We start from the raw sequence: 16,361 nt of genomic DNA, 5'->3' as shown, positions 1-16,361 counted from the left end.
TATGGCTATCCAGTAGAGGGGCGGGGCCTGCTTACGGCTCTAGCAGCGGCAGTAGTAGTGTGAGGTGGTGGCTGCACGGCGGACAGTCATGTTACGGGGGATTACCGTATTGTGTCGGGCATGGCGGCCGCCGCACACAGGTGAGCAGAGGGTGACCTTGTGGTGGTGACCCCCGGCCGCCCGCTGACCTCTGTGTTGTCTCCACAGCCGCCCGGTGTCTGCACACGGTGTACCAGAGCGTAGAGCTGCCCGACACTCACCGCATGCTGCGGGACACCTGCCGGGAGTTCGCGGAGAGAGAGCTACAGCCCATAGCAGCACAGCTGGACCGGGAGCACCGCTACCCGAAGGATCAGGTGTGCAGGGTGTCATGGCCGCCCGGCTCTGCTGCTGACCTTTCACCCACTCAGTCCTCTCAGCTCTGTCTATATACAGTCGCCTTAGGCTCCATTCATTCAGTTCTTTATATTCCAGCATATACGGTACCATCTACCAGTCACCCTCTGCACCACACATTGACACCAGGTTGTATCCAGAGGTCAGAGGTCATCATGGTGTGCCAGGGGTAGGGAACCTTGGCTCTCCAGCTGTGCCTTAACTACAATTCCCATCATGCCTGGATGGCATGATAATTGTAGTTTTGTAACAGCTGGAGGGCCCAAGTTTGACCCCTGTGGGTTAGAACAGCCCCTTTTTACCAGGTCATTCATGCGACTTTTCCTTCCGTCATTGTCAGCCACACAAGTCAGTGTCCTTCCTGTAAAACACACCGTTACAGCAAACCAGACATAGTCACTAGTAGACTAGATTTATCTATTAAAGTCTATACAAGTCTATACATAGCAAAATTGATACAACTCAATTACAAGTGGCAGCTTGGTTACCCCAGTACTGTTACCTGCAATGACAAGTCCTCTGCAGGAAATAGGGGAAGGCTCGAGGTATGACAACTAGTCCTGTTGTGACCTTGTGTAGTGACATCAGTGGTTGGTCACACCTGTGTGTGTATAAAGGTGCCTGTCAGAGGAGGGCTCGCTAAGCTATTCCTCCTGTACCCTCTGTGCACCTGCATGCTCCGCTTAGTCCAGTGTGTGTATTCTTAAAGGGGAAGAGAATAGAAAGGCTCTCTAATGTAAGTGTAAGGACATTATATCAAACATGGCACAATCACTCTCTTACTTGGGCATCTGACAGGGAAGAATCAGTTACCCACCTATGCAATTTAAGGGATATTCCACTCAAACATAACTTTTCATATGTTGCAGCCCATGGTGAGACTAACAATTCCTCCCATACTTGTTGTTATCTATTCAGTCTCCTTCCCCCAGTTCTGAGCTGCTGCTTTCTGTTGAAGACACACCTACATTAAAAAAAATATATATATGTATGAGCTTTTCTCTCCATCCCCCCTTCCTCTTCCCTTCTTTCCGAGAAGGCTGATGTAATCAGGTACCTGGCAGGCTGTATCTGCAACTTTTGTATCTTATTTGTAATGCTGGAAATGTTAATCTAATGTCAACATGCTGATGAATTCACTGTGATTAATCTTCCCGGCATTACAAAGTTGCAGAAAGGGACATTCTTTCCAATTGTCTCTGGGGGGGGGGGGCAGAGAGAAAAGATGACATACAGCTTTTTATGTGTCTTTAGCAGAAAGCAGCAGCTGAGAACTGGGGGAAGGAGACTGAATATATAACAACAAGTATGGGAGGAATTGTTAGTCTCACCATGGGCTGCAACATATGAAAAGTTATGTGTAAGGGATTGTGTAAGCAAAAAAATCATGCTGTTAGGAACGATCAGGAAGCTAAGGAAAATTAAATTAAGAATCAGTTGGCACTAATGTGTTAATATGTTCACTGGTACAGCTATCATGGATACTAGCAGTCCAGACAGCGTGTGATCTATATTTTGTGATCCATACCACTCAGCTAGGTTTTTTAAAAAACTGTCTGGATTGTAATGGCAGCCATATTGTTCATAATCTAATTCTCCTAGGAGCAGCTATAACCAAGAACCTACTTGTCATTTATCTCCTTTCTCCAGGTCCAGAAGATGGGACAAATGGGATTGATGTCAGTGGAAGTCCCGGAAGACCTAGGCGGAGCCGGGCTTGACTACTTGGCTTACTCTATTGCAGTAGAAGAGATCAGCCGTGGCTGTGCATCGACTGGAGTCATCATGAGCGTCAACAATGTGAGAATAGAAAGATTTTCCATTTATTTAGCTACAATAAAAGTGTAGACTTTGTACCTGTAAATGAGTGACACATTATAAAAAGGTAGGGGCAGGTTTTATGTGGTGCAGACAATATTATAAAAACTCCCCAGTTACTGTAAAGTGTTACTGTCGTTTATTTTTTTATTTATTTTTTGCAGAAATCAATAGTACAGGCAATTTTAAGAAACTTTGTGATTGGGTTTATTAGCCGAAAAAGCATTTTTATCGTGAAAAAGCAGTTTGAAGCTCTCCCCCCTGTCTTAATGGTTTTCTATAGAGGGGGGAGAGGTAGAGGGAGATGAGGCACCAAAACAGGACAACAAAGAGTTAATTTACAGCTACATCACAGGGCTATCTCCTCTGAAGTCAGCACTGACCTCTGAATACCAGCTTTCATACAGCTCCCACTGTGTAATCCTTTGTTCTCTGCTGCCGACTAATTTCCCTCCTACCTCCTCCCCTCTCCATAGAACAGACAGGGCTCGACTGATGTAAACTAGTCGAGATTCCTGATAATGAGCAGTGAATGAGAGGGACGGGGGGGGGGGACATGGGGAAACTCTTTTTGAATGCAGATAATTGCATATTTGTCTAATAAACCTAATTACAAAGTTTCTCAAAATCGCCTGGACTATTGATTTCTGCAAAAAAAAAAAAAAAAAAGTGTGACATTTTAATGCTATTTCAAAATGATGCTGAACTCTTGCAGTTTCCATTCTGGCCACTAGGCCTAAAACTAAGCTGAGACTGCCTGTTAGAGATGAGCCAAACTGGAGCATGCAAGAGTCCAATCGTTCGGCATTTGAATAGTTGTGGCTAAAGATGTTGGATGCAGCCCTAGGGTGTCCAGAAAGACATGATTATGGCTGCATCCATGTTTTCCAGGACTCCCTAGGGCTGCATACAACTTCTTCAGCCACCGGTATTCAAATGCCAGACGATCGGACCACAACGCTCCTGTTGTGCTCATCTATAGTAAAAATCATTTCCCAGCAGTGCCCTCCTTATCATCACAGACAAGATTACAGTGACACCAGTATATAGATAACAGGTACACACAATAGCTGTTGCTCACAACCAAGCACCAACCTCCCTGTAGAATGACCTTTATAAAGGTCACTGAGCATGCCCAGAAGCCTTTTTCATTCATCTGAATGGGACAGGACGTGTCTATTGTGTCCTTTGATAGAAATGAACTAATCGCTGATCTCAACTAATGGTGCGTTTACACAGAGAGATTTATCTGACAGAAGCCAAAGCCAGGAATGGATTGCAAAAGAGGAGAAATCTCAGGCTTTCCTTTATGATCTGTTCTCTGTTTATAGTCTGTTCCTGGCTTTGGCTTCAAAAATCTGTCAGATAAATCTCTGTGTAAACACAGAGCGTTGATCAACGCTCTGCTCATCAAGCCCGCATCCTTTCAGCGCTGCTTCAGTCTTTGCCACAGGATGCTGGGAAAAGCTAGATCCAATCCTGGGAAACTTCTCCCAGTTACCCAGGATTGGATCCAGCTTTTCCCCAGCAACCAGGGTGGAGCGGCAGGGAGTGCAACAGTGCTGAAAGGCTAATGAGCGGAGCACTGATGAAATGAAGCAATTGGCTTAGTTGAGATCATCAATTCGCTCATTTCTACCCGTGGTCCATGGGGCTTGCTGTAAAGCATCTCTCTAAATGCTGTTAAAATAGCTCAGGCAGAAATATTTTGTATTTGTAGGTCAAAATCTAGACTGAAACTGTAAATAATTACAGAGTTACAGATACTGGGTGAAAAATTGCAATGTAAAAGTGTCCCAACCTGTTGTACATTGTGTCATTTATTTGTCTGCAATATTGTAGTCTCTTTATTTAGGGCCGGTCCTTAAAAATGCCTCCGAGGAGCAGAAAAGGAAGTGGATTACTCCATTTTGTAGCGGCGACAAGATCGGCTGCTTTGCTCTCAGTGAACCAGGTCCGTGAAGCGTCCGCATAAAAAAGGCCCAATAGCACTAGTGTTTTACACCTCCATCTTCATGTTTTCTTTTCCTACCAAAAAGGAGACAAAAAAAATTTGAAATGAAGGAGAAAACGCAGGACTGTTTTTTCCCCCCACATTTGTGTCAATGATCTTATGGATCTTATCTCAATCTTATGGTCTTCTTTAAAAACTTATATTATAACAGTATTTCTTTAACCCCTAGACGACTTAGGACGTACCGGTACATCCCGAGCTAAAGGGTTAAAGAGGTTGTATAGTTTGGTTCCCAAACAGGGAACAGATTAAGAGGTTGTCTGGGGAAATTTTAATTTGTCCCTGCTGCCTCTTTGTGGAATAAAACCACTAACCAGCCATACTGTACACCCCCAGCTTCATCATGCTGCTCCCGCTCCGTGATTCTCTCTGCGGTCCTTGAGGGAAAGATGCTCTTTAAGTAGAGGGGAATCGGCGCAGTGGCCCCCTACTATTGAATAACAAGGATATTAATTAGTCCTCTCCATTATGTGTGTGTGCTCAGTAGTCCTGGATATTCATGAGCGCTAGCTCCCTCTGACATCTGTCAATCAGCAGCTGGAGGGTGCAGGAAGGTGTGGCATAAAGCCCATCTTCCTGCATATTAGGAGAACGGCTGAACAGAATGATGCAAGTAATACATTGTTCTGTTCAGCATTTCTATTACTAGTTTATGCTGCCCTCATTTAAAGGGATTATCCAGCGCTACAAAAACATGGCCACTTTCTTTTAGAGACAGCACCACTCTTGTCTCCAGCTTGGGCGGGGTTTTGCTGCTCAGTTCCATTAAAGTGAATAGAGCTTAATTGTAAACCACACCTGAACTGGAGACAAGAGTGGTGCTGTCTCTGAAATAAAGTAGCCATGTTTTTGTAGCACTGGATAACCCCTTTAAGGCGGCATAAACCTAGTGACAGATTCCCTTTAAGCCTTATGTGGGTCATAGTTTATCATGGTTTTCACAAAGTTGCTAGACTGTAGCATATAAGGCTTTCTCCTCCAGAAGGCATAGCCGTCAAACTATGGTGATATAATGTAAACATAGTGATATTATGGCTTCATACAAGCTCTAACGTACACAGACACCACATATATAGTCCATTTGCTGTCACAACAGGTTTAATCTGTCAGATCTATATAGCAATAACATGTCTTGACAAGCTCCGTTAGTTCAGTTTGCATAGGACAGTGTAATGTATGTGAATAGGATTTTCAGAACTCCACTGACCTGTAAGGGTCCTTTCACATGACACCATGTGTGGCCACAAAGGAGCGCTGATCAAAGAGATCAGCGCTTGCTTGCAGTACCTCTACAAGGCACAGCCGGGCTCTACCAATGGTCACTGTATCATTCTTGCGGCTATTTAAATGCAGTTTTCGGCAGCAATCCAATGATTTCTATGGCTGCACAAAAGATGAAACCAGGCGCCCAGCAGTTATTTGCTGACTCGTCACATTACTCAGTGGCTGGGGAAGCGGAAGTCAACACTTAACACTTAAATTCCTAATTTCTTGCCGTTTTCAGGTAATGGCAGTGATGCTGGGGCAGCTAGTACAGTCGCCAGGCTGGATGGAGAAGAGTGGGTTCTGAATGGAACAAAATCCTGGATTACAAACGCATGGGATGCCTCTGCAGTTGTCGTCTTTGCTACGACAGATAAGTCCAAGAAACATAAGGTGAGTGACATCCCAGTTTGCTAGTGATATTACACCTTTATTATTACATGGTGTTAGATTGAAATTTTCTTTCTGACTAAATCTGCAAAAATATATTGCTTACAGTTCTAGTTTAAAAATAAAAGGATGTAATATCTTATGTTTGTCAGTCACAATATATAGACATTTATGTAATACATTATACCTTAGCATTCCCCAACCTGTGGCATTCCAGCAATCACTTTGCAGAGCCCTGATGGACACCAGACAGAGAATTCTCCCTCTTTAGGGGGAGAATTCTCTGTCAGTAGCCCTATAGATGCCGCACTGACCGCAGTATCTATAGGGTTAACTCTCAGCATCGGAGCGTGGCGGTGGGTCTCCAGCTATGACTGATAGCTGGGACCCGCCGCGCGTGACACAGGTGCAGCTTCTACGCCTGTGTCATCCTGCAGTGTATAGGTAGGCATAGGCTGCAGCGACCCTAATTTACTGTGGAGCGGTGGGAGGAGGTTAAATTTGCTCATCTCTAGTTAAGAGGTTAAAATTGCCACTCAATGGAAAGGATGTGACAGCATTGATATTAGCAACGGAAGTTGCAGCAGCTTACCGCCTAGGTAAATGATTACTGCTGTGTATTTCACTAAATATATTGGAAACACTATTATTTTCAAATTTTAGAAGATCATTGCCATTTTTTTAACCTTGTAACTGTGCAAGGAATACTAGCGAGTGTGCAGTGTTTTTCTGTGGACGATGCTGTTACATGCCTGGTGACATGCCTCTTCATAAGCAAGCATTGATAGGAAGTGAATGCTAGCAGTCAATGGAGAAGGCAATGCCTACAGGGAACTGGGGCCTCAAAGTAACAAAACAGTGCTGATCCTCTAAAATATGTTTGTTGCATAAAATCATGTGTCCAGCACATTCATTAACACAAAGTAGCCAACCTTTTAAATATGGGACAGAGATTGCTATCATTTTTTTTTATTCTTAGTCATATTCCTTAAAGGGGTGCTTCCTTAAAGGGGTACCTGCATCGCGGCTCTCCGATGCCCAGTTCCCGGCCGATTCCGGGTGTCTGACACGGGCCCGAGACATGACGTCTCAGGTCCGCTCAGCCAGTTAGTGAAGGACTTCACTGAGTGGCTGAGTGGACCTGAGACGTCACCTCTCGGACCCACGTCAGACACCCGGAAGCGGCTGCACGTCCCAGCGCAAAAGTGACCCCACGCTGGAGTACCCCTTTAAAGGGGTATTCCCCTCAGGTAATATACATGTTGAATTATTCTCCTCTTGGAGACTAACAATTTGTTCCATACTTAGTTATTGCCTTTTCAGTCTCTTTCCTCATTTTGGAGCTGCTGCTTTGTGCTAAAGACACAGAAAACTGTGTGTGAGCTGTTCTCTCCATCTCCCCTTTCACCCCCCTCTCTTCTGAGACAGCTTGTGTAAACAGCATCCCTGGCCGGCTGTTTCTGCACTCTGCAGTGCTGGGAGGGTTAATCACAGTGAGGTCACCTGCAACTCAGACCTCATATTAACCCTCCAGGCAGTAAAGAATGCAGAGACAGACGGATTGGGGTGCTGTTTACATGAAAGAGAGAGCAGCTCACACACTGTTTTCTGTGTTTTAAGCAGAAAGCAGCAACTCAGAATTAAGGGAAGGAGACCGATAAGGTAATAATAGGTACAGAACAAATTGTTGTCTACAGGAGGGGGACATGTGTTTTACCTGAGGGGAATACCCCTTCAAGGAGGAAGCATACATACACACCTCATGCCTCGTGGTCTGTTAGGTGCGTATATATCTTAAGGAGGTCGTATAAGTTACAACATATCCACAGAATATGCTCTCTATGTCAAAATGTGGGACACCTGTCCTGGTGATGGCAGCATACAGGTGGAGAGGTGTCTGTGTATGATTTTCTCCATTCACTTCTAGACTATAGGAGTTCCTTAAATAGCCCACTATACATAGATTTTCTTTTCTTGAGCCCTCATTCAGGAACCTGCACCTCTCACACTGTTGTGGTATATTGTGTACGTCTGCCATAAACGTCTGAGTTGGGTATATCTGACAGGACAATGTACGTATAATAGGGCTAGATATGTTTGCATTTCTTTATAGTTGTCATCTCAGATATTCTTTGTACTTCTACAGGGTATTAGTGCTTTTTTAGTTGAGATGCCAACCCCAGGGTTATCACTTGGAAAGAAAGAGGATAAGCTTGGAATCCGGGCTTCGTCCACGGCCAATTTGATTTTTGAAGATTGCCGCATCCCACGTGAGAATATTCTAGGAGAGTCTGGAATGGGCTTCAAAATTGCTATGGTAAACCGTCTTCTGTATTCTCTGTGTAGAAGTATGTATGTGTTATAATTGTTTAAATCAGGGATGGGTAACCTTTATCCCTCCAGCTGTCACAAAACTACAATTCCCATCATGCCTGGACAGCCAAAGCAAAGCCTTGGCCGTCCAGGCATGATGGGAATTGTAGTTTTGCGACAGCTGGAGGGCCGAAGGTTCCCCATCCTTGGTTTAAATAGTTCCCGTAGTTCTAGGTGACTTTTTAGGATAAGCTGTCCTCTTTTTGTACATGAGATGTTAGCACTATTACTGCCCATTGTATAGATGGGATATAGCATTTTTCACCAATTTAGAAACCTAGAAGATTGTCTGCCCTTTTAGTATTATTTCTTATTATATTAGGATAGATATATGTATATTCCAGGCAGGTTTACATTCAGTTATTGTAGATTTACCAACCACATCTGCTGGAAGTGTATTCCTAGTATCTACTACTCTTTCAGTAAAGTATTTTTTTCTTGTATTGTTTCTGATCTTAAAGAGGTATTCCGGTTGAGGTTAAAAAAATTAAACTTCTGCAGAAGCATATGGGCCATTCCATCCAAACTGAACCTTTCGTAACACCCGTAACAGCTAGTTAAACCTAGTAAAACTGCATTTTAAACACTAAAGGTATAAATATACATTAAGACTCTTAATGTATATTTATAACTTTTGTGGTTAAATTGCTTTTTTTTTTTAATTAGTTTTTAAAAAAAAAAAAAAATTTTAACTACGGGTGTTACGAGTGTTACGAAAGGTTCAGTTTGGATGGAATGGCCCATATAGCATTACTTACCTGTCTATCCCAGTTTTGAAACCACCAAAAATCCACAATTTGTTTGGGGGGGTTTTGTTCTGTTTTGTGTTTCTGTGTTTCCTGATTGAGCAGTTCCCAGAATGCAATGCTTTCCCTCAGCTGACCATCACAGTCACCACCCATCACAATCAGTAAAATTATGCTGCACCTGCTTCTGGCCGGACAAAGATGGTGAATCAGTCAGTGGATTGGCGGACCCAGCCAGGCCTCCTGTGACATCACATCCTGCCCCCTGTATGCATCATCAGTAAACACACACAATGTGAGACAGAGGCATGGAAAATTTGTCTCCTGGGGGGGGGGAGGGATAGCAGCCGGAGCAGGAGACAAAGTGAATTGGCACAGGGGCCATTTTTTTTTCCTTTTCCTGGATTTCTATCAGCTATCAGTGTGGCAGAACCGCACAGATACAGTAATACATTGTATAGACACATCTATATAACCTTTAATAGAAAACAAGTTTTTCTTATCCAGAGTTCCCCTTTAACAACAACTACAAGTCCTCCTAGTCAGGGGTACATTATAACCACTAAGATCTGTCCCACAGGCTGTGAGGCCCCGGGAATAGAGCCCCCCTAGGTAGGGACCTGACTAAAACTTTGCTTTTATTTAATTACTTAAAGAGTTTGCTGAGAATTTTTATATTTTTATATATATATATATATATATATATATATATATATATATATATATATATATATATATATATATATATATATATATATATAAATCAGCAATTGTCACTGATTATGTATATAATATATTTGGAGCACTAGGGGTAGCAATAAAATAAAAAAAAAGCCCCTTCAACATGTTTCACTGCAAACCACAGTGTCTTCAGGAAGCGTAGCTATCAATAAAGTACTGTTGACACTACTTTTTTGACCGTTAAAAAAAAAAAAAGGATCCGTTGAACGGATGTTGAAAACGCAGTGTGAACCCAGCCTAACAGAACTGCCGATACAATCTTCTGATTAAGGGTGCCTTCACACCTACCAGATCCGCAGCGGATCTCACTTCTGCGAATTCGGAGCGAGATCCACTGCGGATCCGGTACCATTCACCCTAATGATAGCACATACCCGCAGCGGGATTGACATCCCTCTGTGAATATGAGCTTTAAACCCCTGGTGCCCGCAGCCCCACCGCATCCACGCCTTCTGCAGCTCCGCCGCTGCCCCCATCAGCCCCGGCGCCCACATCTCCCATCATCTCTGCAGCCCGCCCACATTCCCGATCATCCCCGCAGCCGGCACGCATCCCCAATCGCCATCCGCAGCCCGCCCGCATCATCCCAGCAACTCGGCCGCCGCCGAGAGCATACATACCTCCTCCTCAGCGCAGCTGCTGGGGTGATGCGGGCGGGCTGCAGGGATGATGGGGGTGCGGGCGACCATCTGGGATGCGTGCGGGCTGCGGGGATGATGGGGATGGGGGCGGCCATCTGGTAAGCGTGCGGGCTGCAGGGATGATCGGGAATGCGGGCGGGCGGCAATTGGGGATGCGAGCGCCAGGGCTGATGGGGGCAGTGGCGGGGCTGCGGCCGCCAGGGGGTTAAAGCTCATACAGCGGGATGTCAATCCCGCTGCGGGTATGTGCTATCATTAGGGTGAATGGTACCGGATCCGCAGTGGATCTCGCTCCGAATTCGCAGATTAGATCCGCTGTGGATCCGGTAGGTGTGAAGGCACCCTAAAGATTTTTTTTTACAGGTGCATTATTTTACATTTGGAAACATTGAACTGCAGTTTCCATAGTTTTTGCACAATGGATTTCAATTCTCCTGGCTTCATCTTTTAATTTTTAGCTGTATCTGAGCTAGTGGCTGGGGCCTAATAATGTCTACAAAGTCTCTCATACACTACACACACACACAAGAGGATCTGCTCTCCAATCCCTGTACATACTGCAAGAAGCTGTAGCAGCGTAGACAACATTAAAGAACAGCAGTTCTAGTACAGTAAACTTGTGTGGTCATCTTGCAGTCTGTTTGCTTCTTGCTCTCTCCGATCATTCCCCCTCCTCATAGATTTGTATTAAGTCCAGGATTTAAAAAAAAAAAAAAAAAAAAAAAACACTCGAAGTTGCTCCATTCACATCAATGCTACTGAGTTGTGATACGACACACAAACTGAGGACAAGAGTGGCACTGTGCCTGGAAGAATGCAACTGTATTTTTGTTTTTTGTAATCCTGGATAACTCCTTTAAATCTATTTCTTTCAGCAAACCTTAGATGCTGGGAGGATTGGCATTGCATCTCAAGCTCTTGGTATTGCTCAGGCTGCCCTGGACTGTGCTGTAGACTATGCAGAGAAGAGGATGGCATTTGGAGCACCAATTACCAAATTGCAAGCTATCCAGGTACTGCACAACACCTTAGTAGCTACTTACTTTCTGGTCTTTTTTTCTAACCTATGCTGCGTATCTGTTTATCTCCAGTTTAAGCTAGCGGACATGGCTCTAGCTCTGGAGGGGGCAAGGCTCCTGACCTGGAGAGCAGCAATGCTAAAGGATAACAAGAAGCCCTTTACCAAGGTTAGAGGGGCTCTGTTTGCAAATATATACAGAACACTAGCATATTCTACCTTGCTGTAACTTCTTTTCTTATTTATTAGGAAGCTGCTATGGCAAAACTAGCAGCATCTGAGGCTGCTACAATGATATCACACCAGGTATGTGTAAAGTTTGTGTTCTACTTCAGCTGCCCATGATATACAGGTTATATAAAGGGTATAAAGTCTGCTTATACAATGTTTATTGGCTACATCTGAAAGATATATTTGGAAACCATAAAAGTATTGTTTTTTAATAAAAAAATTCTCTATAAAAGTGCTGACTCCAGCAGCTGGAGACTGAGCTAGAGACTGGTAGTAGTCGTTTGGGGAAGATGTCTTCTGCAAATCCAAACTGTTGACACTGTTGGGTAGCTGCTAGGGTAAGAAGTAGGACTGGACGATATGGCTTAAAGATAAAGTCTTTTTTTTTTTTTTTGGGACAATTCTCGATTTATATATCATAAAAAATATATATTATATTGTACCCCATATAAGTAGTTTTACCAACTATGTGTCACTCTGTGCCCCCATATAATATAGGACAGACGTGTCAAACTCACAACTACAATTCCCATCATGCCTGGACAGCCAAAGCTTAAGCTTTGGCAGTCCAGGCATGATGGGACTTGTAGTTTTGCAACAGCTGGAGGGCCTGAGTTCGACATCCCTGATATAGGAGATCTTCTTTGTGCCTCCATCTAGGTAGGGAGTGGTAGTGAAGGCATAGTGGATAAGGGGTGTGATAGTACAGGTATAGATAAGGCAATGCCCACTTACCTGATGCCACATTAGGCTAATGCCCACTCCATAGCATTAAGAGAGTGAATTGGCTGTGTGTGACTCCTGAAACCAATACCCACTTCTGCCATGCCAATGTTAACACCACTGATGTCAAGCAAATGCCACTGCCAACACCACTTCCAGCTATTCATTGTCCATTGAACGATATCAGCCCACCTGCTTCAGTGATGCCCCTTTCCTGCCTTCCTGTGATGCCAGTCTGTAGCCCCAGTCATGCCCCTTCCTGTAATGCCATCTATTGACCCTGCTGGAGGAGGAGGCCGTAAACCAGGGATCCAGGATGTAGACTGTGTGCGCTGCGGGTACCAGCGCCGGGTTATCGTGTGACCATAGCCCCTTCCGGAACCAGTGCACGGGGTTCACTGCTGCGGTAGAGGAGGCGTGCATCCTGGGGAGCGGAGTCCGAGCTGCCTGCACTGTGGTCAGGAAGCGGCGTCTGTCAGTGTGGGACAAGCTCCTTGATGTCCGTATCCTGCATCTCCAGCACGGGACTGACCAAGGGCTGGTGGCCATATTTTGGGGGAGGTCGTACTGCGAAACGGACTCTCCCATCAGACGGCAGGGCACAGTGTGCAATGATTTTACTATTTCACATTCTGGGTGATTTAATCAAATAAATTTGATTAATCTCCCAGCCCTAGTAAGAACACACATGATATATCAAATAGATCTGTCCATGTTCCTATGACATAGAAAATTCTTTTATTCTTGTGGGGTTAGGCTATGTTCCCACTACGTATATTTTCGCAAAACTATGTCCGTTGTTGCCGATTGCAACAATGGACGTGATTAATACGAAAATATACGTGACGTTGCCACCTATGGAACCCCGGCCAGAATGTATACGCTCCAGCCAGGATCTCTAGCGGCGCCGTGTGAAACTGACATGTCAGTTTTCTGTCGCCGCTTTTCTTTGAATAGCGTCCGCAGAAAACCCTGTCAGTGCAGACTGTGGAGCGAGCGGCTCCGGCTGTACGCTCCATAGTGTGCAGTAGAGAGTTCTGATGCGGGCGCGCACAGATGCGCCCGCATCAGAACTAAGCGGTGCTAAAAAGCATCCGGCCGGTACTGCATGATCTGAGAACGGCTGGGTCACGAAATAGACTGTCTCTTACAAGGTCTGAACATGGCCTTAAACAGGTTACAGCCCTCAGCACAGACAAATACATGAAAGGTACCACCATATAACTGTCAATAGTTTGGAACATGAATTGCAAATGACAGCTTTACTTCAAGTCTAGGGCCACACTAGACTGAATCATGTCTGACTTGCTGTTGCACTGCAGCTTGCTGTTTCAACATTGCAGCACTTCATCTTTTTTTTGTAAAGACAGTACTGTAGTATTGTGACAGTACTGCAATGAAGCTCCGTATGTGAACATAGCCATAGTGAAGGATATCAATAATAATGTTTAGTAGTTAAAGCGAAGCGCTTCGTTCCTATCAGTGTTCTGCTCATCAGGCTGCGGGATTTGAAGTCTGGTCCACTCTGTGCCGCTTCTTCCTGGGTGATGGGGAAAAAAATGGATCTAGTTCTGGGAAACTTCTCACAGTTTCCCAGGACTGGATCCATCTTTTTCCAGCACCCAGGGAGAAGCGGCACAGAGCGGAGAAGACTTCAAATCCCGCAGCCTGATGAGCAGAACACTGATAGGAACAAAGCGCTTCCCTTCGTTCCTACTTTAGATTCGCTCATCTCTAGTTGCAAATCTGTGAGCAAATTTCATTGATAAAATCCCTCCCAGAATGTTTTTGTTGTTGTGCCATTTGCTATCAGCCATTCCCTTTTTTTCCCTATAAGAATTCTATAATTGTCAAATAAGTATTGGGTTTGTATCTGTGACATCATTTGGCCATATTCTGGAACGTTCTCCCTCCAGATTGTCCCAATACTGTGACTGCTCAGGTAGAATGAATATGTGGCTGTTCATTCATGCACCTACAGCAGCACATTGCATCTCTACAAGAAAAGATGTTCCAGAACTGTTATCTTATGGTGAATACAAGTATTTACTAAAACAAACCATATATTCTGTTTACAAAGGTGGAGAATTACAACAGCTACTTATTGTTTTTTTTTTTTTTCTCCAGGCAATTCAGATTCTTGGTGGCATGGGGTATGTAACCGAGATGCCTGCTGAACGTCATTACAGAGATGCACGAATCACCGAAATCTATGAAGGCACCAGTGAGATTCAAAGACTAGTTATAGCCAACCAGCTACTTAAGGAATATCAGCATTAAATCGGAGGGGAAAAGATCTACTTACCAAATGCCTTAAATCAGGGATAACAACCACTGCATTTCTTTAAGTTAAAGGGGTATTCCAGGAAAATAATATGGGGAACAGTAGGACATTGCGGGGGGTCTGTCCTCCATACCATCCGTCTATCTCGTATTGGGCCCCAGCTTCTGTATTATTAATAGAGCAGTTGGTACAGCTTGTGACCCGCAGCTCTATTTATGCCTATGGAGAAGTAAAGAGCTGAGTGTGCCGGACGAGCACTATCCTCGGCTCTTTCCATCAGCTCCATAGGAATGAATAGAGGCTGGGGCCTGATTTGGGGATCGGCAGTGGGTACAAAGGTCAGACCTCCGCGATCTCCTACTTTTCCTGGAATACCTCTTTAATACTAGAGATGAGCAAATTTACAGTAATAATGAAGCGAAACACTTTATCTCTGCAATCCGCTCAGAAGCCGGCTGCTTTTCATCTCAGTGCTGCTCCTTCCTGGGTGCTGGGAAAAGCTGGATCCAGTCCTAAGAAAAGCGTCCCAGGACTGGATCCAGCTTTGTCCAGCACTCGGTGAGGATCGGCACAGAGTTAAAAGGCAGCCGGCTGATGAGCAGATTGCAGAAATAAAGCGATTTGCTTGGTTATTACTGTAAATTCACTCCTCTCTAGTTAATACTTACAGTAATGTGATCAATGCATATCACACGATCATTGCGGTCAGTGAATTAGAATGTACACCACAATGTTAGAAAACTGTTCTTAGGTATTTATAATAAAATTGTTGATTTGTATTGATGTGGTTAATCAGCACAACACTAGCAAATAACTACAATGTGGGGGGGGGGGAGAGAATTAAAGTGGAGCTGTCATTTGATAATTTTTCAGGATAAGCTGATGTATTTCTGCCCATTATGTCACTTGAAAATAACATTTTTCATTAGATTTTTGCTCTTCTCAAACCAATGGAAGGAGCCTAATATCAATGGTGTCTGTCAAACTACATGCACGCACAACGATTCTGCTCTTTTGTGTCGTTATATACACCCTAAGTTACGTTCACACTTACCGGACCTGCAGCTGATTTTCTGCTGCGGATCCGCAGCAGATTTCATTTAATTAACTGAACACAGCATCAAATCTGCTGCGGATCCTGTAGGTGTGAACGCACCCTAAGGCTGTGTTCACACTATGTAAGTTTCATAATAATCACGTCCATTGTTTCCGATTACAACGGAACTTACGTAGTGCTGCTGTCTATGGAATCCTGGCCGGCGTGTACACACATAGGGGGACATTTATGAAGTCCGGCGTTAAAAATGACCCCGCAGCTTTGGCACTACAGAGATTTACGTAGATGCGGACTGCCTCCTACATAAATCCTGTGCGCGCGGCATGAAACATACGCCCTCGGAAAGGGAGTAGGTTTCCTGCTTATTTTTACGATAAAAAAAAAAAGATGAATCGCGTGAGTCTGTGCCCCCCGTACCGCCCCCTTCAAATTTTTGAAGCCTGGAACCGACTATAAACAGAGAACAGGTCATAAAGGTATGACTGATATCTCTCCTCTTTTCATATTCATTCCTGGCTTTGGCTTCAAAAATCTTTCCAATAAATAAATCTTTGTGTAAACATACCATAAGAAGCAATTGTAAACAGTCTGAATGGAATTAAGCCTAGGGGAGAAATGAGATCTTCTGGTTTCACCACTCACTCACTATAGACTAAGGGCCCTATT

At 44.2% G+C, this 16,361-nt stretch overlaps 1 protein-coding gene across 1 annotated transcript; it reads left to right on the top strand.

The window, feature by feature from the left end:
• ACADS (acyl-CoA dehydrogenase short chain) lies at window positions 1–15,057 on the top strand. The gene is made up of 10 exons (XM_069961252.1): window positions 1–140; window positions 208–356; window positions 2,047–2,196; window positions 4,057–4,168; window positions 5,733–5,884; window positions 8,028–8,198; window positions 11,258–11,395; window positions 11,474–11,569; window positions 11,650–11,706; window positions 14,482–15,057. Exons 1-10 carry the CDS (start codon window positions 89–91, stop codon window positions 14,632–14,634), a joined length of 1,230 nt encoding a protein of 409 aa, XP_069817353.1. The 5' UTR covers window positions 1–88; the 3' UTR covers window positions 14,635–15,057.
• Window positions 15,058–16,361: the final 1,304 nt, after the last annotated feature.

Source organism: Dendropsophus ebraccatus, chromosome 3, assembly GCF_027789765.1.
Source record: "Dendropsophus ebraccatus isolate aDenEbr1 chromosome 3, aDenEbr1.pat, whole genome shotgun sequence".
NCBI lineage: Eukaryota > Metazoa > Chordata > Amphibia > Anura > Hylidae > Dendropsophus > Dendropsophus ebraccatus.
This window is presented reverse-complemented; position numbering and strand designations above follow the sequence as displayed.

What these genes read in the sequence shown, in the direction of transcription:
- ACADS (XM_069961252.1), top strand. Translation starts at nt 89, where the DNA reads ATGTTACGGGGGATTACCGTATTGTGTCGGGCATGGCGGCCGCCGCAC. An exon ending in ATAAGTCCAAGAAACATAAG is followed by an intron (nt 5,885 to 8,027) that starts GTGAGTGACATC and finishes GTACTTCTACAG; the next exon opens with GGTATTAGTGCTTTTTTAGT. An exon ending in TGGGCTTCAAAATTGCTATG is followed by an intron (nt 8,199 to 11,257) that starts GTAAACCGTCTT and finishes TATTTCTTTCAG; the next exon opens with CAAACCTTAGATGCTGGGAG.